General features: G+C 45.9%; 1 protein-coding gene across 2 annotated transcripts in view; it reads left to right on the top strand.

The window, feature by feature from the left end:
• Positions 1–2,785: 2,785 nt before the first annotated feature.
• The window catches only part of LOC116425764 (mind-meld), a 72,258-nt gene continuing 47,943 nt past the window's right edge, over positions 2,786–27,100 (top strand). For both annotated transcript variants that reach the window (XM_076374440.1, XM_076374439.1), the window contains exon 1: positions 2,786–2,937. In XM_076374440.1, the coding sequence (XP_076230555.1) occupies positions 2,853–2,937 (85 nt within the window). In that variant the 5' untranslated portion in view covers positions 2,786–2,852. The remainder of the gene's footprint in view (positions 2,938–27,100) is intronic.

Here is a 27,100-nt window from a genome sequence, read left to right as displayed (position 1 = left end):
ATCTGTGTCTATGTTTACTCTAAAGGACGATTGATAGATTTCTTAGATTTCTTGAGATCACTTTGAAATTTTCATGAGACATTGTAGGTCAAGGGGTTAATGATTAGAGCAATCTTTAACGCCTGGACTGAAGGAACGAACGATGGGATGCTGCATACGTTCGTCTATGGGTAGCATGAAGTTTCCATTTGACGAAGAACAGTCTCTTAAGGGAGTAGTATGAGTCGGTACCTGACCAGACAACACTAAGGAGAGGGCGAGATATAGAAATCTCTTTTGAATTGAACTCTATGCATGTTAAATATCTAGAAATAAAAAATCTTGGTGGTTATTTTCGACAATCCTCCGTTTTCGGAGAAAATAAGTTTCAACGCTAAACCTACCCAGTAATTAAACTGACTTGTTAAAGTTCCTCTGCGGCAACTTCAAGGGTGCGTCTATCGAGACTCTAATTGATTTACGATTCAGTTTGCGTGTTGCTAAATCAATTTCTTCAGTGATTTCTCGGAGAACCTGTTATCTTTTTAATAACTACGAAAAGAGGAAATCAGGTAATTTTGAACTGTCTCATACGTCTACTGTTAAGTTTACACGTTGCCAAATCAATTTTCCGAATTTTCATTGTTACGACTGGTCCTCTTTGTAACAGGAAACTCCCATGATGCCTTCGATCGCTTCAACGAACTACACCGATCTTCCTCTGCTGACACGTTCATCGAAAACGGATCCAAACGAATCTCCAGAAAATATTAAAGACTATTAACCTTCACAAACGAAGATTCAAAATATCTAAATTCTACAATGCCTTACACAGTACAAAAATCAGAAACTACATGCCGATCTCTCGCCATTTATCCAAAGAAATCATTCATTCCCAACCGAGTCTCCCGAACATTCACCTGAAACCTCTAATCTCTGCGCTACCCAAGAAATGTCTCCAGCAACGATCATCTACAAATTCCCAGATGATCCTCAGCGTAGAGCATACTCATTCCCAAAAGAGTCTGCCGAAAGACTGGCCGAAGAATCTCTAGCGGACACGTGTGCGCGCAACCGCCAGTCTGCACTATCCTTAACAGCTCGCAGCAGCAGCAGCGGCATCGTGCAGGCGCGTAGCGAGAACGAGAGGGTCGCAGGGAGGCCCAGAGACAGCGGCACACCGGGCCGGGGGCTGTCGCTCGTCGGAGGAACAGAGAGAGCGACCGACGGGGCAACGTCCGGGCAACGACGAGGTCCAGAGGTAACCAGGGATGCAGGGATGCAGGGATGCAGGTGAGCCGGCCAGTGTCCCATCTCTGGATCGTCGGAAGGCCGCGGGTACAGCCGGGCAAGAGAGTAACTAGACGAAGAGGAACTGGGGGCGAGCAGGCGCGATGGTCCCTCGAACGCTGAACAGCAGCAGCAGCAGCAGCAGCAGCAGCAGCAGCAGCAGCAGCAGCGGCGGCGGCAGCTAGGGGATTTCGCGTCTCTATCGGCGCCTGATCCGTGGCGAAGGAGCCACGGTGGCCGCCGGCACCGCCGCCGCGTTATTGATTTGACAGGAATGACGGGAAATGGCGCAGGAATCGATAAGAGGTGGGCCACCAACCCTGGTGGAGGTGGCTGCTCTCCCTCGCTCGCCCTTCCCCTCCGGTGCGCGGCCGCGCGGTGCGCGGGAACGAAGGCAGCCTAGGGTGTACAGAGAAGCTGCGTGAATCTGGGAGCAGAGGCGACGCGGAGGTTCGACAGAGAGGGTGGAGAGGTTGGCCGCGCGGAAGGGGGTTGTACGGAAAAAGCTTTCTTCTCCCACTCTAGCGCGGCCTGTCTTTCTCTGCGTCCCGTGCGGGCGGGGTGGAGCGCGAGAGAACGCGCAGCGCTCGCTTCCTAACAGGGAGAGAGAAAGAGAGAGAGAGAGAGAGGGAATAGGGGTGGCTGGTGGTGGAGGACCGGTGGAGGAGGCGGTGGAACATTTTCATACTCCAGACTCCCGGCGTAGGTAGAAGATGGCAGCCGAGGCGTGATTCCGAGACCGGGACCTTCACTCTCTCTCCGGACGCGCGCGCGCGAGCGAGCGAGCGAGCGAGGCGAGCGAGCAAGCGAGCGAGTCGAGTTGAGTCGAGTCGAGTCGAGCTGAGGGTGGTCGATCCTTCTTCGGCGGTGTCTCTCGTGAACGGCCGGACCGCGAGAGGATACGTCGTCTCGTATTCGGGGAGCAGTGCGCTAGCGTGCATTATCGCGTGTACGCGTCTCAGTGCGACCGGAAGCGGAGCCCGCGATGCTCTAGGACGACGACGTTCGTTTTTACTCGGGAGATTAACACCGTGAACCGGTTCGTCCATCCTGCTCCTTCGATCCTCCGCGTGATCTGTCTTTCCGTTGTGTTGATTTCCGAGCGTTTCCGAGCGGTATCAGTCGCTGTTCTGTTTCGGGGTTCTTTTCGGCTTCGAGTCCTTCAGGTTTCTTCTTCCGTTGGCTGTGCGCTCTCCGTCCCCGCTTCGCCTCTCCTCCCTCGTTCTGGCAGTCCGTCACTCTGCCACTCTCTATCTCTCTCTCTCTCTGTCTGTCTGTCTGTCTGTCTGTCTCTCTCTCTCTTTCTTCTCTCTCTCTCTCTCTCTCTCTCTCTCTCTCTCTCTCTCTCTCTCGCTCTCTCTCTCTGTCGCTCGCCAGCCCCGTCTCTTTCTCTGTCGGCACCTCTCCCACGGACGAACCCGCGCGTAACCCAGTCACAGAGAGTCAGCCGTGTACTCATGATCCGACCGGCGAGCAGGTAGTACCGCCTGGAATAATGCGCGCAATGACCAGCAACGCCATCGTAGTAGTGTTTCACGAGCGTCACGTACAATGGAATTGAACAATGTTGTTAAGACGTAAACATGTTCTGGCTACACTGTGGACTCTTTGTTCTCGTGATTGCCGTACCTGGATTTATTAACACCGCCGACACCACGTCCAAGCGAGGTAACCAACTGATCTAATCTTCTTGCCTGCAAGCTTCACTAACCCTCTCCGTAACGCACGATCGTTTCGCACCTGTCCAACCACCTATCGAGCACACCACTCCATCCCGTGCCCTACCTTCGGAACAACCATTGCATCCTCTATCGCTGATAGACCCCTAGAATCCTAGAAGACGTTTCCAGATTCTCCAGCATGCATCAGAGAGAACAAGAGGGAAAGAGAGAGAGAGAGAGAGAGAAAGAGAGAGAGAGAGAAAGGGGGGAGAGAGGAGGATACCCGGGATACGCTAAAGCATAGCTCTCTCGAAAGGGTAGCCGCCGGTTGGCTCCTTCTTCCTGATTAACCAGTTGCCGTCACGCGATCCCGTAATTCCGTACATCGCTCGCGTCGCAGGCCCGTTCCAGCCGCCTCCCTCTCGTTATATAGCTCAAGCCTCCATCCCTCTCTCTCTCTCTCTCTCTCTCTCTCTCTCCCCCTCTCTCTCTCTCTCTCCGTCCGCATCCCTAGCTGAATTCTCTCTCCATCCTTCTTTCTACTTCGCGGTCGTTAATCGTCGTCCGCGGAGGCTCTGGCATGGCGTGTTCCGGTTACACACGATTGCCTGTTGCGGACCGTGCAGCCAAGAATTTTCCCTCGATTGTTATCCTTCCCCCTCGGAACGGAGAGGGATTGAAACGTTTCCCACCTAACCTGATACACGCCGACCCCGAAACCTCCTCTCTCGCTCGCTCGTTCTCTCTCTCTCTCTCTCTCTCTCTCTCTCTCTCTCTCTCTCTCTCTCTCTCTCTCTCTCCCCGCCCTCTCTCTCACTCTCTCTCTCTCTCTCTCTCTCTCTCTCTCTCTCTCTCTCTCTCTCTCTCTCTCTCTCTCTCTCTCTCTGTCCGTCCCCCGTGCAGCGGTTCGAGCCGCTCTCGCCGACGTCCTCCCAGCGGTTTCAATTCCTTCCTGCCGCGGGACCGCTGCCCGCGAGTGCTCCACGGGAACACGAGTGCCAAGTGCGCGTTACCACGGCCGAGGGTAGGGGGTTGACGATGACAACCATCGAAAACTGTCCGCGTTAGCAGCCTGGATCGCGCTAACCTCCGTTCCTGCGATGAACCAGCTCCCAGAGCATGTCCCAGTCCGAGGTTCGCGGTTCGCCTCGAGATTTAGAGCATCGGGCCTCTCCGGGACGACCTCTGTTTACTCTGGCCTGCGATACGATCGACAAAGCGCCGCCGTTGAATCTGTTGAGCAGAAAGTTCGAATGAGTCACGGGAATTCACGTTGATCCGGGGTTCTCGTTGAAACGTCGCATCGGTGTCGTTCTATAGTTCCTGTCGTTTGTCCAGAGTCTGATTGCCTGGGAAAGGGGGGTTGAAGAATCATCGATGCAGTACCGTGCTTTCGATCGAGACGATCCGAGCGAGTACCGATCGCGGGACACGAGGGGGACACGCCGAGAGCCTCTGTTTTCACCGCGGAACAGATATTACTGGCCGGCGTGCCGCGCGTTATCGATCCCCGCATCCCCGTCGGTGATGCATGCTCGCCGCGCCGCGCCTCGAAGCGCCTCGCCTCGCCTCGTAACGCCTCGCCTCGCCTCGCCTTGCCTTGCCGAGGCACGCACGCACGCGAGCTCTACCCCGGTAAATAAACGACGATTTCGATCGTTCGCTGGGCGCTCTCTCTCTCTTGGTGTTCCCGGAATCGGGAGCCGTGGATTCGAGTGCGGTACTGCCTCGATCGAAGCTCGGGATGACTCTCGGAGATCGTTATTGGGTAGGAGACGTCGCTCGGCTCGTTTCGCTTTGGTTTGTCGTGTGAAACTTGTTACACTGGACCGAGCGGGTGTCGCTGGGTTCAATGAGATCGATGGTTTTTCTTGGGGTTCAACCCTCTTAAGGGGACTCTTTCAAGTATTAACCCTTTGCACTCGAACTAATTTTCACTAGAAATATTCAAAATTTTTATGTAAAATATGGACGACATTCTTTGAATTTAACTAATGAGAAAACACGTAAATTAAGGAACCAAGCTGTTATATTCCAGTATTTCACGTACCGATGCGTCGTACAGAACTTAATATTCTACATAAGACCTTTCAACTTTGTTATATCGAATCAAGTGGTGAATGATAGTCATCTCTCGTTTCTTACTAGAAATGTTTAACATTTTTTGACGAAGCGAATATTAATATTTTACTACAGAAAAATATTTTCTTACAGAAATTAATACCATATATGGTACACGTGGCTCTGAAAGTGTTAAGGGGATGCACGAAGATACTTAACCGATCGAAGCTCGAGACGGAGGATCGGTCTTTAACACGTTGAATGCCATGGGGTCACCGGTGACCAATTAAATCGAATTATAGTTCATTCAATTGAAAGACGATTATTCGACGATATTTCTATATTATAAACAACGCTACCGAATGCGGTGACAGCAGGATCAGCGTGCAATAATAACGCGATTTAATCGAATGATTTAACCCTTTGAACTCCGAAGGCTCCAATATTGCACCAGTTATAATAATAAGTATTTTAATGAATCTCAAAGAAACTAAAATTATTCGATTTTTCACACATCCAAATTTTGTACTAACAAGGAGAATAAAAGATCGAATAATTTTCGCTGAGAATACTATAAAAATTAGTTACAGTTGCGTAGATTATAAAACAACCTGGAGTGATAAGGGTTAATATTCTATTTCTTCCATTTTGTGCATTTCGTTCTACGAAATCGTGCGGCGTTCAACGTGTTAATGACATTCATGGATATTCTCAGCAGAAAAACAAACTGAAACGCTCGCACTCGCGTGACGAGGCACGTTCGTCGACGAAAGGGTATTCTCTACAGCTCGGATATTGCGTAATAAGTTCCTAAATTCATTTTCATGCTGCGAGTATCTCGAAACGGTCCGCGTAACTTCAACTGTGGTATCCCGACACGATGGTTTTCAAACTAGCGTGCACGATAACCGAGAAATTAATTTTTACCGGTCGATTAATCGACTTCGAGCAAAGCGCATTCTATTCGTCATTCCTTGATGAGTTAAATCAATGATACTTAGCTCGTTCGACAACTTAATGTCGGCGGAGCGCGTGCAGAGGATGTCGAAGTAGAAAAAATTTCGGTTGTCTTCGTCGATGGGCTGTCGAGGAAAGGTTTGCTGAGAGATTCAGTGGACCACGTTCTGTAAAGCCTCGCTACTTGTTCAGTTTTGCTCTTGATAGATTCTGTAAAAACAGTAGCGCCTCGTTGCTTGTCTTGAACCGCTTCTCAATAATGCTTCTGTCATTATTTCTGTCGAATTTTTATATAGACCTCGGGAGCAATTCCAAGTTCGAATTGTGCTGGTGTCTAGTTGGCTAAATTGTTCTGTAATGCCTCGTCACTTGTTCATCTATACTCTTGAGAGATTGTACGACAACCACAGTAGCGCCTCGTTGCTTGTCTCGAATCGCTGTCATTATTCCCGTCGAACTTTAATACAGATCGCAAAAGTGTTTCGTTCGAATGATTTACACGACTGTCTAGTTGCCTAAATTGTCCTGTAAAGCCTCGTTACTTGTTCATCTACACTCTCGACAGAGAAGTTCTACGATTGAAAACCACGGTACCGCCTCGAGACTGGTCCATCGATCAGTCGTCCGGCCGGAGCAACAGCGTTCCACGTCCCCTTTTTCCTCGTCGGCGAGCCATTATCGAGGCACTACCGTATTAACGATCGAAATTGACAATTAAAGACTCTTTTCTCCCGGCGCCCCTGGCCCTCGCACCGTCGCGCGATATTATGTGCAATTAAGTTTCTGTCGTAAACATGCCACGCGTCCGCGCGCACCGTATCGGGATCCGATTGATTAATCGGCCTGATTAATTGCCAGGCTCTGCAACCCGACCATCGGCTATCTCGCGCGTCCAGCGAGAAATTCGGAAATTATGCCGCCCGGCCGGCCGTCGACTAATCGAATCCGCAAAAATACGAGTCCTGAGAAGGAAATGGGCGACGAGCGCGGTCCTGCGGACCGGACGCACCGGGAAATGGGAAGATCGAACGGGGAACCGGGAATCCGCAATGATCGCGCACGAACCTGTGCGAATCTTCGGTATCGTTGTTTATGGGAGGCACGGTCGCTTCGAATTTTTATCCGCTTTCATCCTGTGCACCGTCGAATGGCCGGCGAATGGTCGAAAGGAATTAACACGTTAAGCGCCACGAAAATCTTAAGCGTTTTCCCATAGAGTTTGTCATTTGTAGCAAAGAAGAGTAGGAATACTTATGAATTGTTTGGCGTTGCATCGTTTGCGTTACACTATTATCAACTTAGTTGCCTTATTAAACATTTTTATTTCACATCGGTTGTCTTGTATATTACGATTGTTTTTTAGTCATTCAGAAGCGTCAGTCACCAGTGGCTGACATGGCGCTTAACGTGTTAACCGCAGATTTCGAACGGAATTTCACATTGAAGCTACTAGATCGGTAGGAAAGAAATTATAATGAAATTAACCGTTTGCGGAAGATTGTCGATATTTCGAGATGAAACGTTCATATTTGGAAGATTAAGTCGCAGGCGAATGATCTAATTACTCGGACAGCAAGAGAAATTAGCGTCTAGTTTCTGTTTCTGCTATTGTTTAACACTAGAACTACCGTACCAGTCAAAATGACTGGTTTCGATTTTTTTGTTTAGCAATTATTGATATTTTCGAAGCATTGAATATTCGAAATGATTTTGAAAATAGTTTCATTTCAGTACTATAATGAGTGTCTGAAGAAACTGAAAATAATCTATTGTTACAATTTTTATGGGAGTTGCATATTAATCGTATTAAATAGTCGGTAGTTCTAGTGTTAAGCAATTAATGTGTAATGTAGCTTCATCTGTTGATGGTTAAGTACATTTCAAAAAATTTTCGTGCGCAAACGGTTAAAGGATTGATACTTTATCTATTCGTGATTATTGACGAGTATTTAAAAACGAATCGTTAACTGGAACTAGCAAATAGGTCGGAATAAGAAATTCCTGATCTCCTTTTCTCGCGGTTATTCAAATAATAGATGTCCTGAGAAATGGTTAATGAAATTGATTCAGCAGCACGCGAATCGATTAAAGCTTCAGATGCACTAGAGTTTCTATACATGAATTTCGAAATATCAATTCAACTGCTCGGTAGTGTGCGTTAACAAGCGTAAATATTATTCAATTCGTTCGAATGCAAATTGCATGCTGTCCCTCTGTTATCGATGATCATACCCTGCACACGGTGATACAGAACAAGACTGGAATTCTCTCTTGTTTTCGATAAATTATTAATAACAGTGTGGTTAGATCGATCGCAGTTCGGAAAGAAATTGTAGGGCGAAGGGTTAAGTGTATGCGAGTTTCAGTTATTCTGTAATATCCTCAACGAAATAATTATTAATACTAGATTTACACAATATCTACCGATATTGAATTCTATAAACATTATTTAGTAGTTTATCGATCTTGACTCGTGCAATTATGCGAATGCACATTACAATACTCTAATTTCGAAGCTAATTCCCCATATAAATACAATTCCCTAGATCCAATGGAATAAACCATAAAACAAACGCAAATCTACCGTTAAATTTCACTCAGAATTTCACATTTCCTTTTATCCATTAAACCTTCCATTAATTCCTACATTAATCAATCAGTTCTTCAGCTTTCATGTTTCAGTTTGGAAGACTAACTCGCGAACAAATGATTTAATTAGTCGAATAGCAAGAAATCAGACCGCAGTTTTCTTTTCTTATATTAATTAAGCAATTGATATGTAATTCAGCTTCATATGCTGAAGGTTTCGCCATCAATTGAATATTTCTAGTGAGAAATTTTTCGAGTGCAAAGGGTTAATTCCGTGTTCCCCTGACCGCGCGCTGACAGTTCCGAGTATTCATTATCCGTGCGCTAAAGACACACGGCGAGTTTTTCCTTTCCCAAGGAACACTGTCACCGATTCGATCGCGGTTACCCGCCGGTTTTATCGTTTAATGCCCATCGACACGCGGCCACGGCTCGCCGAATGCGTCTCACGAGCCGCGGTCGCGACAATTCACGGCGTTGTATTATTTATCCGGCGCAATAAAAACGAAGCCGGCCCCGTGAAATTACGCGAATCGGGGAAGGACGATCGTTCAGCCTGAAACTCGCCCGACGCCGTTGCGCAACACCGGGAAACAGATTCTATTTATACGAACGCGAGAATTCTATTGGAATTGCTACGAGCGAATCCGTCTTCGGCTCATTTTCCCCCGGTGAATATACGATTATCGGCGGAATTCAATCTGAATCTGACCCTTCGTTTGACCCGACGAAAATCGGCTCGAGGAAACGAAGGGAGGCTGGAGGGAATTCGTCGAGAAAGTTGCTTCTTCATTCTGGCGCCGTGTAGCGGATAGTTTAGCGCGATAACGTAGACAAATGCTATTTCCGTTTTCACCGCACGTAACGTTGTGCATGGGACGACATAGTAGTTGCAGCTTTTCACGCTAGCACTGGAATTTTGGGTGTTTCTTAAAGGTGAATGAGATTAACCCTTTGCGGATGAAGATTCTTTGAAATATGGATGACCTAGCAGATGAAGTTGAATTATATATTGATTGGTTAAATGATAAAGAAGAAGCTAGTGATCTTGCTGTTTGAGTAATTCATTCATTTATTTATTAGTTTTTGAAATAGGGGAATTTCATAGTGTTGACATGTCGACATTCGTCCGCAAAGGGTTAAAGGTTGGTGGTAAGAAGTGAGTTAGATTGTGGGGAGACAATTTTTCATCGAATTTTGTATTCGGTCAGTTGCCCCGTTTTAAGTTCTCGAGGGAAATGGCAGAAACTGTTTATATTTCTTCTGCTAGATGCAGGCAGGACTCAAACATATGAGTTTGAGCTTTTTCTAGATTTTCTGAAGTGCAATATGCATCATGAAACTTCGGAAGACTCAAACACATAAGTTTGAGCTTTTCCTACATTCTCTTGAGTGCAATATGCATCATGAAATCTCGGAAAACTCAAACACATCGCTACAAGCGATGAGTTTGAGCCTCTTCCACCTTTCCTTGAGTGCAACATGGCTCATAAAACTTCGGGAGACTCAAACACACGAGTTTGAGACTTTTCTATATTCTCTTGAGTGCAATATGCACTATGAAACCTCGAAAAACTCAACCATATCGCTACAAGTGATGAGTCTGAGCCTTTTCTACTGTTTCTTGAGTGCAACATGCATCATAAAACTTCGAAAGACTCAAACACATGAGTTTGAGTCTTTTCTACATTTTCTTGAGTACAATATGCATCATAAAACTTCGAAAAACTCAAACCCATGACTTATATCAATGGATTAGAGCCTCCTCCACTTGTTCTCGAATGCAACATGCATCACAGAAGAAAATGTCGGCAAACCTACTGTTAAGCCAAGCATTTATTTCTGCTTACCGCAAGCATCTTACCCCTACAGAGGGGTAGATCGAAATCCCCGGGGAACGACGCACGTTTGAAATTCGGTCGTTTAAGGTTCGAAGGTTCCCTCCGCCACTCCCTCGTCCCGTTCGCCGGCGCTCGCAACTGCTGAGCAGCGCTCGCTCGCCCCCGAGAGCCACCCCCTGGATCGGCCATGGCGCCATATTCGTCACACGTTTACGGCGAGCGGAGGGTGGAACGATGTCATCGAAGAACCGAGATGGGTCACGGGTGCACTGACACGCATACCTACGTGCGCCGAGACCCGATTTTCAACGGAAACGCGAATCGAAATCGATCGAGCGTCGCGGCGGGGGCGGCAAAAGAAACGAGGGACGCGCGTCGGTGCCACCGGGCTTCTAATTAAATTGAAACTACTCCGAGGAATCTCGATATTAATATTTTAATTATTGTTATCGACGTTCGTTCCCGGCGGCGACGCGATCGACGGAGAAACGAGGATCGCGGATTCCAGCGAATCCGTTGGGGAACTCCCGAGTCGCCGGGGATGCTCTCTACAGGGTGTGTCGGCGAATAACGGCAGGTTTTTCGGAATCTTCGTATGGCGAGTGGATTGTTTCGAGGTATTTTCGATGGGGCTTGAAGTGGATATACGGGGAACGTTGTGATAAATTAGTTAGGGATTTTGTGTCGTTTGGATGTGGTTAAATAGGAGAGGGAAATTGAGATTGGAAAATTCGTTGAGCTTCGTGTGAGTCTAGAATTCCCCTCATAGTTTATGAGTTATGGATAATGAAACACCTTCGTTGATGACAACTAGGAAGGAAATCATAGAAGAAAGAGTTATTTTTTCTATAAAATCTCGTGTCACCCGAATAAATCTAGAATTTTCCTTTTTCTAACCAATTAAGAACAATAAAATACCACCAATGATTACAATTGGGAAAGAAATCATAGAGCAAAGGGTTAACTTTCTATAAAATCTCGTGTCACCCGAATAAGTCTAGAATTCCCCTTTTCTAACTAATTAACAGTAAAACACCTCCATAGATAGCAACTAGGAAACAAATCATAGAACAAACTTTCATAACTTCCTATAAAATCCCGTATCACCCGAATTCGAGTGACAGCAATCAAACTGTCGAACAACGTTAACCGAGGGATTCACGGACACGTGGAAAATGACTCGAATCATCGGCCGTTCGCGTAATTGCACCCTCGCGATGAGCCTCGCGTGCGATCGCGCCGCCCCGATGCCATTGCCGTTGCTTCCTTTTTTTTTCTCTCCCTCGGCCGCCCCCGATCGTTATCGTTATCGCGGCTCGGACTCGTCCCTCGGTGTTTCTTCTCCCTTCCCGCGGGAAGATAGGAATCGCGATTCTTCGGGGTCACCGATGATGGACTAGATATCCGGCCCGACTTCCCGTGAATCGACCCCGTTGAACACGGCGCTGTCCACGCCGCTCGAGAGACCAGAACCGGCCATTATCGGGATCGAGATTTCAATCGAAGTGAAGTTTCGAGTATGACTCGTTTCATTGGGACGCGGCACCGACTTCGGCAATAACATCGTTCGGAATAATATACCGAGTGTCTTATAACTAGTTACGGAACTGGAGATGTGGAGAAACAAGTCGAAAATATAGAGCAAAATTGATTCGTTCCTACGCGTTACTATCCGACTGTAGATCATTGTCTCGATCGAAGTTTACTCGACAACGACTACCAGCGAAACTGTTTACTGTACTCGAGAGTTAAAAATGCAACAGCACGGGAGTTAAAGTAAACCTTATTATTCCAGAAATCGTTAAACGCGTTATCCATTCCGTTGCACACGTAATTCCTCCGATGAAACTTTTATGAAGCTCTCCAACACGTCGTTCTAACGTATGAAATATATAATAATACTCTGTATTATAATGATAATACCATTATCATATATAATTCTATATTATTATAGTACTCCGTAGTACAGCGCTACCGTCAGTTGCAGCGAACCTGGCACTCGCGACGTTAGAGGGCGGAGACAGTCGTCCGGAAACGTCCAATTGCGAGTCCGAAGGGGACTCTCCCTCCCACGCGACCCGGTCGCTGGGCGCTCGGGTCCCAGCCAATAGGAGTGCCTCGAATCTGACCACTCAGACGAAAGTGCCAGGTTCGCTGCAACGAACGCCGCGAAATCGACTATTTTTAACACAAAGCCTCCTATCAACAATTGTTATACTATTCCACTTATTTCTTAACACAGAAAATCATCCACATGACACCCTGTAAATCAGTAATCCACGCCAGAGGTGGCCAAACCGTGGCGCACGCGCCAAATGTGGCACACTGTACGATTACAAGTGGCGCATTGCATCTATTCTCTTTAAGTGCCTCGATAAAAGTGCCCTTTGAACTCACGTAAACGAATTAACACTAAAACTACCGAGCAGTAATTGACTTTTTGCAATTTCTCTATAGAAACTAAGCGTGCATCTGTTCAAAACTTAATTGATTTACAATTCAATTTGTATTGATGAATAAGTTTCTTCAATCATTTCTCAGAGAAATATCTGTCATCTTTCTAAAGATTAACCCTTTGCGGATGTTGGCATTTGAGATGAAATGTTCAGATTTGGAAGACTGAGTCATGGGAAATGATCTAATTAGTCGAACAATAAGAGATCACGTACTTTCCTCTATTAATTAACACTAGATTTACAGAACTAGTCAATTCGACTCACATTGAATTTTACAAGCATTATTCGCTAAATATTTGACTCGATTTTTATTAACGCAGTTATACAAATATGTGTTCTAATTATCTACTCTTAAACTTCTAATTTCTAAGATCTAAATGAACAAATAAGAATTCTCCTAAAAACAATAGAACAATACAGTAAATGTCAGTAAATCTAGTGTCGATTGATATATAATTTAGCTTCATATGTTGAAGGTTGTATCGAAGACTCTTCGTCCGCAAAGGGTTAAAAGTGAAGAAATCAGAAACGGATCATTCTGACCGCCTGGTAGCTTCATTGTCAATTTAATCTCGAGATTCTTTCCCTCTAGATCCTCCTATCTCCATTCTCCCACCACAACCGTGAACATAAGCTCGAGTTGACGCATCCGAACTTGTCCGTGAACGAAATGAACGTACGGTACGCAAAGTTCAGCCAGCTCTACGCGGTTCCCAAGACCGTCAATCCGTCTCGCAGAAAATCATGCACAACAGTCCCGAGTTGAAGTTTCCACGAGGGTCCAGGTGTGATCGATCGCGCGACGCCGAGCCGAGATTGTTTCTGCAGTGGCGTCAGGGGGTGGCCGAGGTGTGACAGGAATAAGAACGCTGTAATTTCGAGTGGACACGCGCCAGCCACGTCGTTCCGCCCGAGCGTGTGCCCGGTTTTCTCTTATTCCTGTCCGAGGGACGGTAGATCTGCTCGCTTACCGGCCGAATGCAGTTTAACCCTTTCGTTACGCCACTGAACGGAGCACTGTGCAAAGTGTGCATACTGGTGACTTACATCTTTCGACGCTACCTTGACATTGTCCGGATCGTACTCTTCTTTAACCAGTTAACTGTGGAATTTAGTTGGAAAAACCTCTGGTTCCGCAAAATCGAAAAATGGAGCACTCGTCGAAGGACGAATGCGCGTAGAGTACATTTTAACCCTCTATGGGTCGAATTTCATGATTATAACAAAATCTATGCAGTACAAAATTAATAAATATCCACATATGAATACGAGTTAACAATGTATTCAATAGCTTCAATAATTTCATTAAACATTTATATTTTGTAACTTTCAAGTTGCAATAACGTTGAACTATCACGCCTGAACGTGTAAAAATTCAAGTTAACTGATTACTTAATTTCATTCTTCACTTTGCCGTGCAAAATGAAACAAATCAACAAGATACCACTATATTAATATGTAGCTTCAAAGTTACATGGGCCTACAGAGGGTTAATTAAAAGGAGAATTACATGTTTATATGAACAAATAAAGAATTCGTCTGAAAGAATTAGTATCAAGCTTTATGACGTGTATACTCTTCGAACACAGTTCACTGGTTAAGTGTTACATAACATATTCGGAGATTTTGCAATTATAAATAAAAATACAATTACCACGTTGACCACGTTGTACCACGCTGACGCTTGGTACACAGAGGTCATCGAGTGGATGACATATCCTCGCAACGAAAGGGTTAACCATGTTCAGAGCCGAAGCAGCTTTCAGCGCGAAAACCACGCGTCCAGCGGGGAAGGACGAAGCGAGGCTCGCAATTTCGCGAGGAACGGTTGCGCAACGCCGCACTCACCTAATACGTGCAATTCACGTTGCGCGACGTGTCGCGCGAATGAAACCGGGACAAAAGGCTCGCCCTTTAACCTCCCTTCCACTTCAGGCTGCTTCTAAGATGTACAGGTTGCTCCAACACCGGAGGCGGAAGGGAGGAATCGATGAGTCGACCGAGATCTCCGCGTTTACGTTCCTTCGGGGGGCTGATGGAAGTCTGATCGATGCTCGCTCGATTCGTTTCAGCCTTTCAGACAGGGGTGAGACGTGTCAGAGGTTTCTGGAGCAAGTCTGTTAGGAACCGTTCCTTGCGTCTCTTTAGCTGAAACGATTTATTCGCTTTCAAATTTAGATGTCGAAGTCTGAAAGGAGATATAAGATAGAGAGTTAATTGGTCTGACCAATTAGACACACTGGGCTGGTTATCTATCTGTGATTAGGAGCAAGCTACGCTTAACGCTAGGCTCAACCAATTTGATCAACATGGAGCAACCAGTTAATTGTGGAATTCAGTTTGAAAAATCTCTCATTGTGCGCGCAATAAAATGAAATAATGAAGTGTATACTCGTTAAATGCAGGTCAAATTCACTTAAAATATATCCTAACGAAAAACTAAAGGGAAACGAAGAAGAATTACAAGTCAAATACTATCGAAACATGGAAACAAGCTACACCTTCCCAAGGAACGCAGCGGTGTTTCGAAGCTGATTCGCGGCGCGTTCTAGAATCGAAGTGTATGTAGACTAAATTTATCTGTAAGATGTAGAACGGTGCTCGAACGTGAATGTAGACGGTGCGTTCTATACCTCGAGCATTCAATCTACTTGCAGCGGATCGAAACGATCGTCTTCGGTCGGGTTTGGAGCGTGATAAAGGATGATAGGGCGCGATAAGGGTCACGGGACCGTTGGAATATTCACGGATCGCAGCTACGGGAACACGCGCGCGGATGATTAAAAATCATTTTGGAAGTCTCGGCTGGCTCGGATCGCCGGCAGGCGAATGGAATATTCAGACGATGGTAATCGGGGCCGTTGGTTTGTGCCCGCGGGGCAAATATTTCTTTATTGCGCCGGCTCCCTTTCTCTCATTCGACTAATAACACCCGTTCCCCGAACCGACAACTTATCGAATCTCTTTCGTTATTCCAGCTATGCTCGCTGGCGAAAGTGTTCGAGCCAGCCTGTAGCGAGTAGAGGTAACCAACGTGAAGGATTCACGGAATGGTACCTCGATCGTGTGATTTAATTAGAACGGACGAATCGGAATGAGAAATTGTTTTTAGTTACTGAAAAGATAATGGATATTTCTTTGGGGTATTAAAGAGATTGATCTAGGGGAACTGCTTGTATAGAGAAATTAAATAGAAAATTTTGAATTGGATCTCTTTCATAATTATGGACACAAATATTCATTAGATATTTTCTACGTCTATTAACACTAAAACTACCGAGCATTTAATACAATTAATATGCAATTCCTATAAAAATTGTAACAATAGATTATTTTCAGTTTCTTCAGACATTCATTATAGTACTCAGAAACTATTTATTTTCGAAATCATTTCGAATATTTAATGCTTCGAAGATATCAATAATTGCTAAACACAAATCGGAACCAGGCATTTCGACTGGTACGTAGTTCTAGTGTTAATAAATATTTATTACATCTCTCCCATTTCAATAAAAGATCATTCTACATTGCTAAATCAATTTCTTTAACCCCTTGCCTTAGATATCAAACAGAAATTAACTAAAATGAACGTTTGCTCGATCCTTTTCAATTCAAATGAGATATCATTACACTTTGTAGCAAAGATTGATATAGAACATCCATATAATTTCGTTTTCCTCCTTAATAAATCATTAATGACACACCAGTTGCATTAATCACAACGAAGAAGTAAATCCTAAGGCAAGTTAACAATTTCAGAGAAACATCAGCATCCTTAATAAACTATTAATAACAAACCAGTTGCATCGATCGTAAGCAAGTAAATCCTAAGGCAAGTTAACAACTTCAGAGAAACATCAGCATTCATTCAATAACTTCAAAAGAAAGTCATTCCAATCCGTCCAGTAGCTCTGAAAATCGGCAATTCCCTACCCCCGTACACCCAACGCAAGTCTAACAATCGTCAGTCGAGACTCCGATCGTATTTGTAAATCTCCAGTGCAATCGTTCCCGAAGCTGTTGATCTTCGCTGCCGACGTTCCCACTGTCACGGCGAAAAAACGAGGAAAGAACGGAACAACGGCTCGCGCGCATCGAGTGCTCGAAAGTATATTGATCTCGCCGCGCTCTTCTTCTCCCTTTTCTCTGGCCGGATGATTTACACGATCGGGAAATACCTTTCGGACAACGTCCGCCGATCCCGGGCGACCCTCGAGGAAAAGAGGAGAGCAACGTTCCCGGGGAATACGGCCGCGAAAATTCTTTTCCCTCCCTTCTCCCTTCTCGTCCCTCTCGCGTGTGTTTGCCTTTGCAGCGTGCTCCCGGTCCCCGGGTTTGCAAACCCCCCTAGGAATCAATCGATCGCAGCGCAATTAATCAACTCGGCCCTGCCCGGCCGAATGATGGAACTCCGCGGAGCGGAGAGCGGAGTTTCCGGCGTTCTTGTCTCGGGCAAGATCCGCGAGATTGAAATGGCAGAGCGCCAGTTCTAATTCATTGGCCTTGCGCGACGCCACGGCCCGCTTTTAATACGTGAACTTTTGGCCGATTTCGCGGTACACGCGTCTTCCCTTCGAGGACAGCTCCTGGCACGGGCCGCCGGGGAAACGATCGGCCGATTGCCGACCGAACCTTTCAACGCAAGCGTAACGGACGTCGGTTACGTTGATAATGTTAGAATTTGGTACCAGTTGTTTACAATTATTTAGCGAAACGATACGTTTCTTAACACGTTAAGTGCCCAGCCCGACTTGCTTGTCGTTCCGTTCAGGCCCAGACGCGGCCGTCACCACTGACGGACGAGCCGAAATATCGGCTTGAGGACCGGAGTTTTCTCAATGATATAATAATAATTCCCGAATATTAGGTTCAAAGATGGCAAAGAATTTAACACAAAAAGTTAGCACCTTCTACAATGAATGTAAAAGCAAACCACACCTCTGTTTACCTTGTTTTAATAAACTATATTAACTTTTTTTAAATATTATATTCTTTTTTTTCAAGCCTTCACTGAACAAAAACCGATGTCAACCAAGCAAAATATTTAGTCTCACATCAGTGCGTAAGGACCGACACGCGCGGTCGTATAATATGAACCTAAAGTCCGCGGACCGGCCGGGCCTGAACGAAAAGTCCGGTCCCTACGGACCGATGTGGCATTTAACGTGTTAACACATTGCGTACCGGTAACGAGACATCTCGTTCTCTTATAAAGGCACTTAGCTATGCAACTTCGCTAATCACCACAGTATTGAAAGAATATAAAATTGAATTCGAATTGATTATCTATTTAAAATACATTACACAAGAATATGATTCAGTTTTCTGAAAATTAACCGGTACGCAATGTGTTAACCCATTCGAGATCGATTGCACACCGTGTGCGCAACTGATTTCCGAGGCTATAAGACCTACACACCGTGCGTGCAATGATAATAATGAGCATTTATCAGCTTTAAGAAGTTTGATTTGAAGATACAGTAATAATGGGAAAATAGTTCTTTGATTCGTGGACTATGAACGTTGATCTTTGTTCAATCAATTTAGAAATCATCGTGAGTCTCATTGTATGGCAAGGTTAACACTACTTCTAGGGAATGACAGTCGACATCTTTTGAGATCTTCACTTAGAATGTTCTGAATTGAATAATTTCTCAATTGAATTTTTGGCATTTCCTATAGTCAATTTTATAACGGTTATTGGAAAAGTCGGAAACTCATTGGTCCACCATAAATGTTTCACTCGCGTCAAAAATAGTTTGAAACGCGTGAAAAGGTAAAAACCTATAGCCACATGACGATCATTGCACTCACAAAATGCATCTTTCCTTTTTCTGTGATAAACAAATTACACAACAGCATGTACGCGCTCACGCAAATGGGTTAAGAGTTGGAGAGATCGGAAAACGGGTGAAGGGGTTAACAAGAAAAGCCATCGTTCGATCGCCCAAGCCCCGGGACCGTGGAAATCGAAGCCCTTCGGCGAATCGAGCGCGAGATTCCCATGAAAACCGGATCGAAGCGTGCGGCGTAGAAGGAGAAACGGGGACGCGCGGCGATCGGTAACTGGAATCGATTTGCACGGGTCGGCGGAAGGTTATTTGCGCGATTAGGAGTGTGACGGCGCTGAAGGGGAGTTGCAGGGTGAATTCTGAAATCCGGCCTGTTCTCGCGTACGAGCAAATGTGCTTATTCTGCTCGAACAGGACGAGGGAGAAGCAGGAAATAAATCTAGCGGGGTCGGAGCGACGATAATATCGGACCGCGGGCTCGGCCGTTGCCATCGCCATCGTCGTCGCTGTCGTCGTAGTCGTCGCTCGCCGCTCCATTAACCGAAATATCGCGGTCCCACGCGCCGGTAACGTCCTGGGGAAAGTTATTCCTTCCTTCCGGCGTTTGTCTTCCGCGCGATCGAACCGATCGTTCGACGAAACGATGGACGATGGAGCGGCTGTGTTTGATATCGAGGCGCTGGTCGCGTTGTACCGATCTGTCCGTGCTGTCTGGAGAATCTATGGAGACTCAGGCGTCTTGGAAATCTGTAGAATCTGTGGTCTGAAAGATCTTAACATGGTGACTGCCAAGGTGAATTGTAGGTCTCTGGTTCTAGATGCCAATTTGATTTAATCATGTATTATTGTTGAAGTTTGTATGAGATCACTCGTTGGCGTTATTGGCAATAGTGCAGATGAGTTGTCTAGTTGGCAGTCAACGTGTTAATCGTCTTAAACATCTTAAACATCTATGAAATTTATAAAATCTATAAAATCTGTGGAATCTATGAAATCTATGAATCTGTGGTCTGAAAGATCTTAACATGGTGACTGCCAAGGTGAATTGTAGGTCTCTGGTTCTAGATGCCAATTTGATTTAATCATGTATTATTGTTGAAGTTTGTATGAGATCACTCGTTGGCGTTATTGGCAATAGTGCAGATGAGTTGTCTAGTCGGCAGTCAACATGTTAATCGTCTTAAACATCTTAAACATCTATGAAATTTATAAAATCTATAAAATCTGTGGAATCTATGAAATCTATGAAATCTATGAAATCTATAAAATCTATAAAATCTATAAAATCCATGAAATCTATAAAGTCCTAAACATCTTAAAAATGTATAATATTTTAAACGTCTTAAACATCTATGAAAGATATAAAATCTATGAAATCTACGAAATCTATAAAATCCCAAACATCGTAAAACCATCTAAAATTCAACATCTACAAAATCTACGAAACCTATAAAATCCGAAGCATCTCAAAACACGCTGAGAACGTCGTCTGAATAAATCTTCGGTTAATTACGATTCTCCTTCATCGAATTTCATAAACCGACGGTACGGACGATACGTCGACAGACGTCGGTCCGTGCGGGACAGGATTGAGGAGGAAATCGGTTTTTCGAAGGCCCGTGCCAGTTTAACTTTTGAAAATTGATACGGCGGCGGCGAGTAACGCGCGATTGGGCCGAGGTTCGATCGATTCGGCAGGCGGAAGGGCGGGCGTGACGAGTTAACCGGCCATCAAAGTTTCGTAATTGCGATCGTTCCGAGCTGGCTCGAGACGTTTCGTGACGCGCGGCCGAAACTTCTCTTCTGCCCGCTTCCGTCTTAATCGTTGGCAAAGCGGAAGAATCGACGGAACGATCAAATTCACGGAGTCGATGCTCGGTGACGGGTAATCATTCCCGGAATATTTAAATTCCCATCGTCAAACACGTGTCTCCGGTCACGGTACCTCTTTCATCGGACGATCAAACTGGAAATCCGCCGTTTAGCCTCGTCGACGATCTATCGCACGTGTACATTCGATTTTAGATTAACGCTGGATCCACGGAACTCGTCAATTTGACGGATATTGAATTTTTCAACCCTTAATAGACTGGTGCTTCAAGTTTAGATTACTAAACTAGCACGATACTCAGTTAATTGTAAATATTAACCCTCTATGGGCCAAATTATGTTTCATGATTATAACAAAATATCTGCCGTACGAAATTAATGAATAACATATGAAAACAAATTAACAATGTATTCAATAGTTTGAATAATTTTATTAGATTAATATATTTTGTATCTTTCAAATTACAGTGACATTGAACTTTCACACCTGAGCGTAGAAAGGTTCAAGTTAACTGATTACTTAATTGTATTCATCACTTTGCCGTGAAAACTGAAATAAATTAACAGGATGCCAATGTATTGATATGCGACTTCAAAGTTACACGGGCCTACAAAGGGTTAAAATAACAACGTGATTTCCATGTTGATATTCTAGATTTCAAGCTACAATTTTCAATTGACACAGACGAACGTAGTTCTAGGAACAATAGAATAAATTGTACAATACACCCGTAAATCTATCGTCGACGTCCATTTTTCGGGATATTCCTCGTATCTCCGTCCGCCTCGATTCGATCCGAGTCAATTCGAACAAACCGAACTACAGTTAAACAAAAACTAAGCTGATCTTTGTCGGTCGTCAAAAGGAATTCATCCCCGCATAGGTTCACCCTTCGAAAATCCTCCGAAGCGTCACAGAATCCGGAAGTCCATTGAAAACTCGAATGTTCCTAACGTTCCCGTATTATCTATTTCCCGGTGGCAAAGGAGATTTGCATATCACTCGAAATACCAGCATAAAAAGAGACGGGGCTCGACGACGAGGGTGGAAAAAAAAAAGAAAAAAAAGTCCTTCGAGTTCGCGCTGCCGAATAATTTTTGCGCGAATCCGCATTGTGTCGCGAGGAAACCGGGCATTGAATGCGTCGGGTATTCCGAGTTTTTTATTTTTCAGGTTCGGAATAAATTGAACCGTTCGTTAGAGTCTGGCTTTTGTCGCGGCAGCCGCGGAACCGCGATCCAAAGAAATGTATACGGCCCGATAATTCAAAGCGCGAGACTTAAGCCTCGAAAACGCGTCGCGTCGCCTCGCCTCGCCTCGCGTCGCGTCGCGGCGCGGACGAAAATAGCCGGCGCAGACGGGTTTATTCGTCGGCAGCGGCGTCGTCCGTCGGCGAACGTTGCATGACTGAAACGCAATATCGAGTTAACGCTCGCCCCGGCAACCCCCAACAAATGGAAACGAATGAGGGATCAAAGAAAGAGTTATTGCGAACGCGACGCCCGCGTAAACCCCGGCTTGAGCACGCAATTTCCATCGGGGGAGAGTTTCAATTCCGCGCCGACGAAATTTACCAACCCCCTCGATAAACGATGCACTCCTGGCGATAATTTACTCGATTGGAACCTCCGGCTAACCTTTTTTTCTGGATTATTTTGAATCTTTCCGTGATAGATGCGACGCTCTTTAGATAGTTTCGACGAGGAGGTTGAAATGATTTGGATTAGAGGAATGAGATTGTCCCATGAAAAGGTCTAGGTGAGTTCTTTCTGAGTTTTCCTGACTCTTCGATGATAGATGCGATGTTTTGGATAGTTTCGACGAGGAACTTCAAATGATTCGAATTGGAATAAGATTGTACGACGAAAACGTTTGGAATGTCGTGATACCGAGCACGAGTCCCGAATTCGCGTTCTGTTGGTGGAGTAACGAAAGAGGACGAGCACCGAGTTGCGCCTCGTGTCTCGGGCATACATGCTCGAGCATTTAATGAGCCTCGAGATGCCTCAAAGGGGCCACGGTTAAAGTTTCGATCCGTCCGGCGAAATTAATGAGTTTCCATCGGCTAACAAGGCGGCACTCGTTTGTAATTGAACGTCGTATCGAAGGCATCGTGTCTGAAGCACGTGCGGCCAACGGAGCAGTCTCGTCTGACAAGGATCAGGGTGTTCTATCGTGTCTCTACTATGTTGTGCGGAAGCTAGTGAGCTCTAACTCACGAGAGAACAAACGATTTCACGAATTTCCTAATTCTCCAGCCTTCGAACTTTCTAATTTTCTATGTTCTGAATTTTCAACGCTTTGACGTTCCGAATTTCCATAGTTTCAACGTTTACAACTTTCTAATTCTAAAAATTACAGATTTCCAAACTTTCCAATGTTCTATATTCCAAATTTGCAACGTTACAAAGTTCCGAATTTCCATAGTTACAAAATTCCAATCTTCCTAATTTAAAAAATTCCAAATTCTCATTATTTTTAGGTTTCAAACTTTCAAATGTTCTGAGCCTCGAGCTTTCCAATTTCCAAATGTTTTCATTCCCAAATGAAACGCAGCAAAAACAGCGGCGCGTAATTGCGCTATCATTCTGTTATAATTGTATCGCAATCGCATTATAACATGGGCGGAATCAAAGGGAATTCCGTTTTATTTCAATCTTTTTCCCGCTCTCGACGAACGGAATTCCGAAATTCCGCGCCTTTGACGCGGCTACGCGCGAACCCGAGCAGATCTAAATTAAATTCCGTCATAGATCCCGTGAAACGCGCGCGCGGTACACGGATAAGCCGCGTAATCGTGAACGCCGCGCTTAAAATTACACCGCGTCGCATCTTCTCGCGAGAAATATCAAAGTAACCAAGTTCCGATCTCGAAGAATATCCAAACAAAATCTACATCGTATCGATAAACACCTATTTATTGTAAAACAAGAATATCCACGATCATCTCTCTTACAACGCTAGATTTTCCGCCATTTCCCGGGTCCGCGGCGGCCATTTTATTGACGGAGATCGCGCGCGACCCGCTCAAGCTCGCGAGTCCCTTCTCTCCCCGATAAAAATGAAATTTCGTAACCGAACGCTCTTCTCTGCTCGCCCCGTGAAAGAAAGAAGAGACCTCTTCTAATTTCCGCCGGAGAACCGAGCGGCGAACAATCGCGAGAGCATCTTTAGTTTTGAGCTGCTTTCAATTCAGGCTCGCGATGTCTTGAAAGCATGGGGGTGAAAGGGATCCAGGAGAGTCGCTTTTTATTTAGCCACAGCCAACTCTCGGCTCAGGCTCACCCTTTTTCGGCTGCACTTTCGCCGGCTCTCTCTCTCCCCCTCTCTCTCGCTCCCCCCCCCCCCCTCTCTCGCTCTCTTGCTCTCTAACTCCGCTGGAGTCCGTTTTCAACGCTCCTCTTATTTTCGTTCATTCCGTATTCTCACCGGAGGTAAATTTATCTTATCGAGGGACTCGAAAGCGGAACCATTATTCCTTCTTTTTCATAGTAGAATAAATAGCGGTTTCAAAGTTTTGCAGGCCGCGCAACGCGAGTATGCCCCAACTGTTTTCGATTTCCTGGGAAAAGCTCCGTTGGAGATTCGAACCCGGCGGCGACTTCCGGACGATTCTTTAATTTGTGCGATACGAGCAGTCGCTGTCTACAGCCTGACACTAGCAGATGGGTTAAAATCATCTGTTCCTTGATTTTTTGCGAGGTACGAACGCCTCTAAGGAATTACTGAAGACGCTGATCGAGTAACGGCTAAGCTGAAGTTTAAACCAATTCGAATCTTAATAACGATTGTAATTTTTATAGACATTTTCAAAGTCGCTTTAAGTGCTCGGTGGTTCTAGTGTCATTCGATGCGTCCTTGGATCTGTTCCATCATTCATAATATAAAATATCAGTAATTTGTACTTTACAAACTCTATAACCGACTCATTCTCTCAAAAGAGTACTCTTCAACCCTTTGCGGACGGATGTCGTTTTACCAAGCTCAAACTCACATATTTAGAACACTCAGTTGTGAACAATTTGACAACTCAAACAGCAAGGGATCAGTACATAGTTTCCCTGTATTAAAAGCATCCGATATATAATTCAGCAGAATGTGTTCAAGGCTCTGTACTTCAAAGAATCTTCATCCGCAAAGGGTCAATCCTTATTCTGCAAGCACGAATCAGAGCTGCGTTTGAAAGTAACCAAAGGATTTTCAAACATAAAAAGAAAGATGATTCAAGCCCTTGCCTTACAATATCGTGTGACACTCGTGGTGAACATTATAAATAGAATTGAACCAACATTAATATTACTCCTTTGAATTCGAATAAAGTATTCTTTTGTTGCCAATCATTAGATTGCAGAGCAAACGTATATACATCGAATTTTTCTCTTGTATTACTAAGTTATTACTGACAAAGTGTTGGTCACAGTTGAAGAATCAAAGGGCAAGGGCTTAACAGCTATTATCAGTGTATCGAAATTGAGCCATAAAACAATGCAAGGCCGCATGAATAATGCCTGAAAACCATACAGCTCCTTCCTCCATGCAGCTTCCGCGAGCGAGAAAGCCAACAGCCCCTAACGGTCACCTGAAGGGCAGCTGTCGGCCATCTAGCGGCGAGTGCGCGAACTGAAACGCCCGCTCGATGGGCAACGAGGTCCGGCGTCGCTTCCGGCTTCCGTAAATATTGAAAACACTTACGTGGATGGTCCCTTTGTTTAGGAAGGGTTCTGCAGGCCCTTTATCGGCGCCTGTTGGACACGTATCGAGGAAACAGCCACTGGAAAGGCACAATCTCCCATGTTTGCGAACGATGCCGGCGCCGCTGCCGTAGACACCAAACACCGACGCGAGCTGCTCGCTCCGTATCCATTTTCCTCTCGGCTATCTCTGGTAGATGCTTATCCCGGCGATCAGCTGTCGTAGATATCGACCTTGGCCGATATACCTGAAGAAAGTCAGAATCGGCAGGTTAGTCCGAGGAAGCAAAAAAGATAGACGCGGCTCTCCTCGATTCCGGTGAAGAGTTTCATCGATACTACGCGGGAACGCGAGACTTCCGGCCTTGCCATCCCCCTTTCGCGCGGATGTTGTCGGGGGGAGAGAATCATTTCTAATTGGTTCTCGAACGGAACGCGCGCCGGGGGATCTTAATTTAATCCCTTCGCGTCGCGATCCGTCGCCGTTTCAAAACCACTCCATCCGTCCCCGTTTTTCTCCCCCGTCTTCCTCGGCCGCTCTCTCGCGAGGCGTTTGAAGAATATTTGATACGGATAAACACGAACCTTGGCCCCGAGGCGAGGATCGCCGAGGAATCAGGTCAAACGCGGTCCTTTCGGCCACCATGCCGGAAAGAAACGGTCCAGAGATTCCGCCGGGCTCCAAAGGGAAACTGTCGGGTCGTTTCAATTTCAATCGTAAACGACATTAAGCGTTGTTCCCCGTGAACCTCTCCGAGCTACGAAATTGATAATGTCCGCGCAGACCTCCGAAAGAGGACTCGCCGAGCCCCGAAAAGTTCGTTTCAGAGGACCGTCACGATTCAGCCCGTCGTCCTCGTCGCCAGGTGATTCCAGAACGAAAGTTGACCGAGTCGGGGAATAAACGGGGTCGTCGGGGCTCGAATAACGTTCCCAGGAACGGTCGAATCACTTTTGACCGGATGCCAAGCGAGTTAAGCGATGGGACGGGAGCCAATAAATACCGCGCGCCGCTCTGTATTCCGTCCGCGGCGCGGACAAGATCCCGACGAGAGAATCATCGCGGAAATATTCCTACTCCGGAGCTTATCGGAGCCCGAACTTCCCCGCTCCGGGAACTTTCTCGCAGCAAATGGACAGAACGGAACGGGATTAACGCGAGGAAGCGGGGTCAGCTTCGCTGTCAGCTAACGACCCTTATCGAAAAACGATCCCGCTGCATCGGGGCGCGATTGTGTCCTCCTTGGGCCGAACTTTATCAATGGCAGGCTGGACGGAAGAGGAACGGGGAAGAAACAGTCGCGGGAAGAAAGAGAGCGCGACGTAACGAGCGTTCTGTTCCTGTCCTGACGGTTCTCAACTTATCATAGACAGCGCTATAAATCGCAAATCGCGAAACTGCATCGAATTTCGAGACGGTAGATCGTGCTTCCGCGAATATATTTTCTCTAGGGGATACGGAAAATTTCATTGGGCATCGGGGACGGTTGAGAACGGCCGCGCTCAGAAGTGGGCAATGGCGGCGAGGGACCGAGGACAACGAAGATGGCGCGCCCGTAAAGATGGCGGACGCCGCGAGCCAAAAGCGTGGTATTCGTTTTAGAATTCCTTCGCTTTACCGATTTTCAAAGTGGTAAAGCGTTTGAAATCTGAAACGAATGCGCATAAACCTTCATCGGAAGCCGGCGCGATGGCCGGCGGGAAGTTACGACGGAGAATACCGACGAGGTTCCAGCGGCGACGCGAGTTTTCCCGAGGAATTCGCCAGGATATTTCATCGGGCCGCGAGAAATGTTTCGTTACCACGGAATTGAACTCGGAGGACATTTTTCTCTCCCCGGACGGCTTTTCCGGGCCACCTCCGACGGGACGGGCTCGACGCGAACCGGATTATCCTGCGAAAAGTTGGAGTGTCTCGCGGGATATTCCGCTTTGATCGAAAAATATCGCGT

Source organism: Nomia melanderi, chromosome 2, assembly GCF_051020985.1.
Source record: "Nomia melanderi isolate GNS246 chromosome 2, iyNomMela1, whole genome shotgun sequence".
In the NCBI taxonomy this organism is placed as follows: domain Eukaryota; kingdom Metazoa; phylum Arthropoda; class Insecta; order Hymenoptera; family Halictidae; genus Nomia; species Nomia melanderi.
Note: the sequence above shows the minus strand (reverse complement) of the source record. Positions and strands in the feature narration are given on the sequence as shown.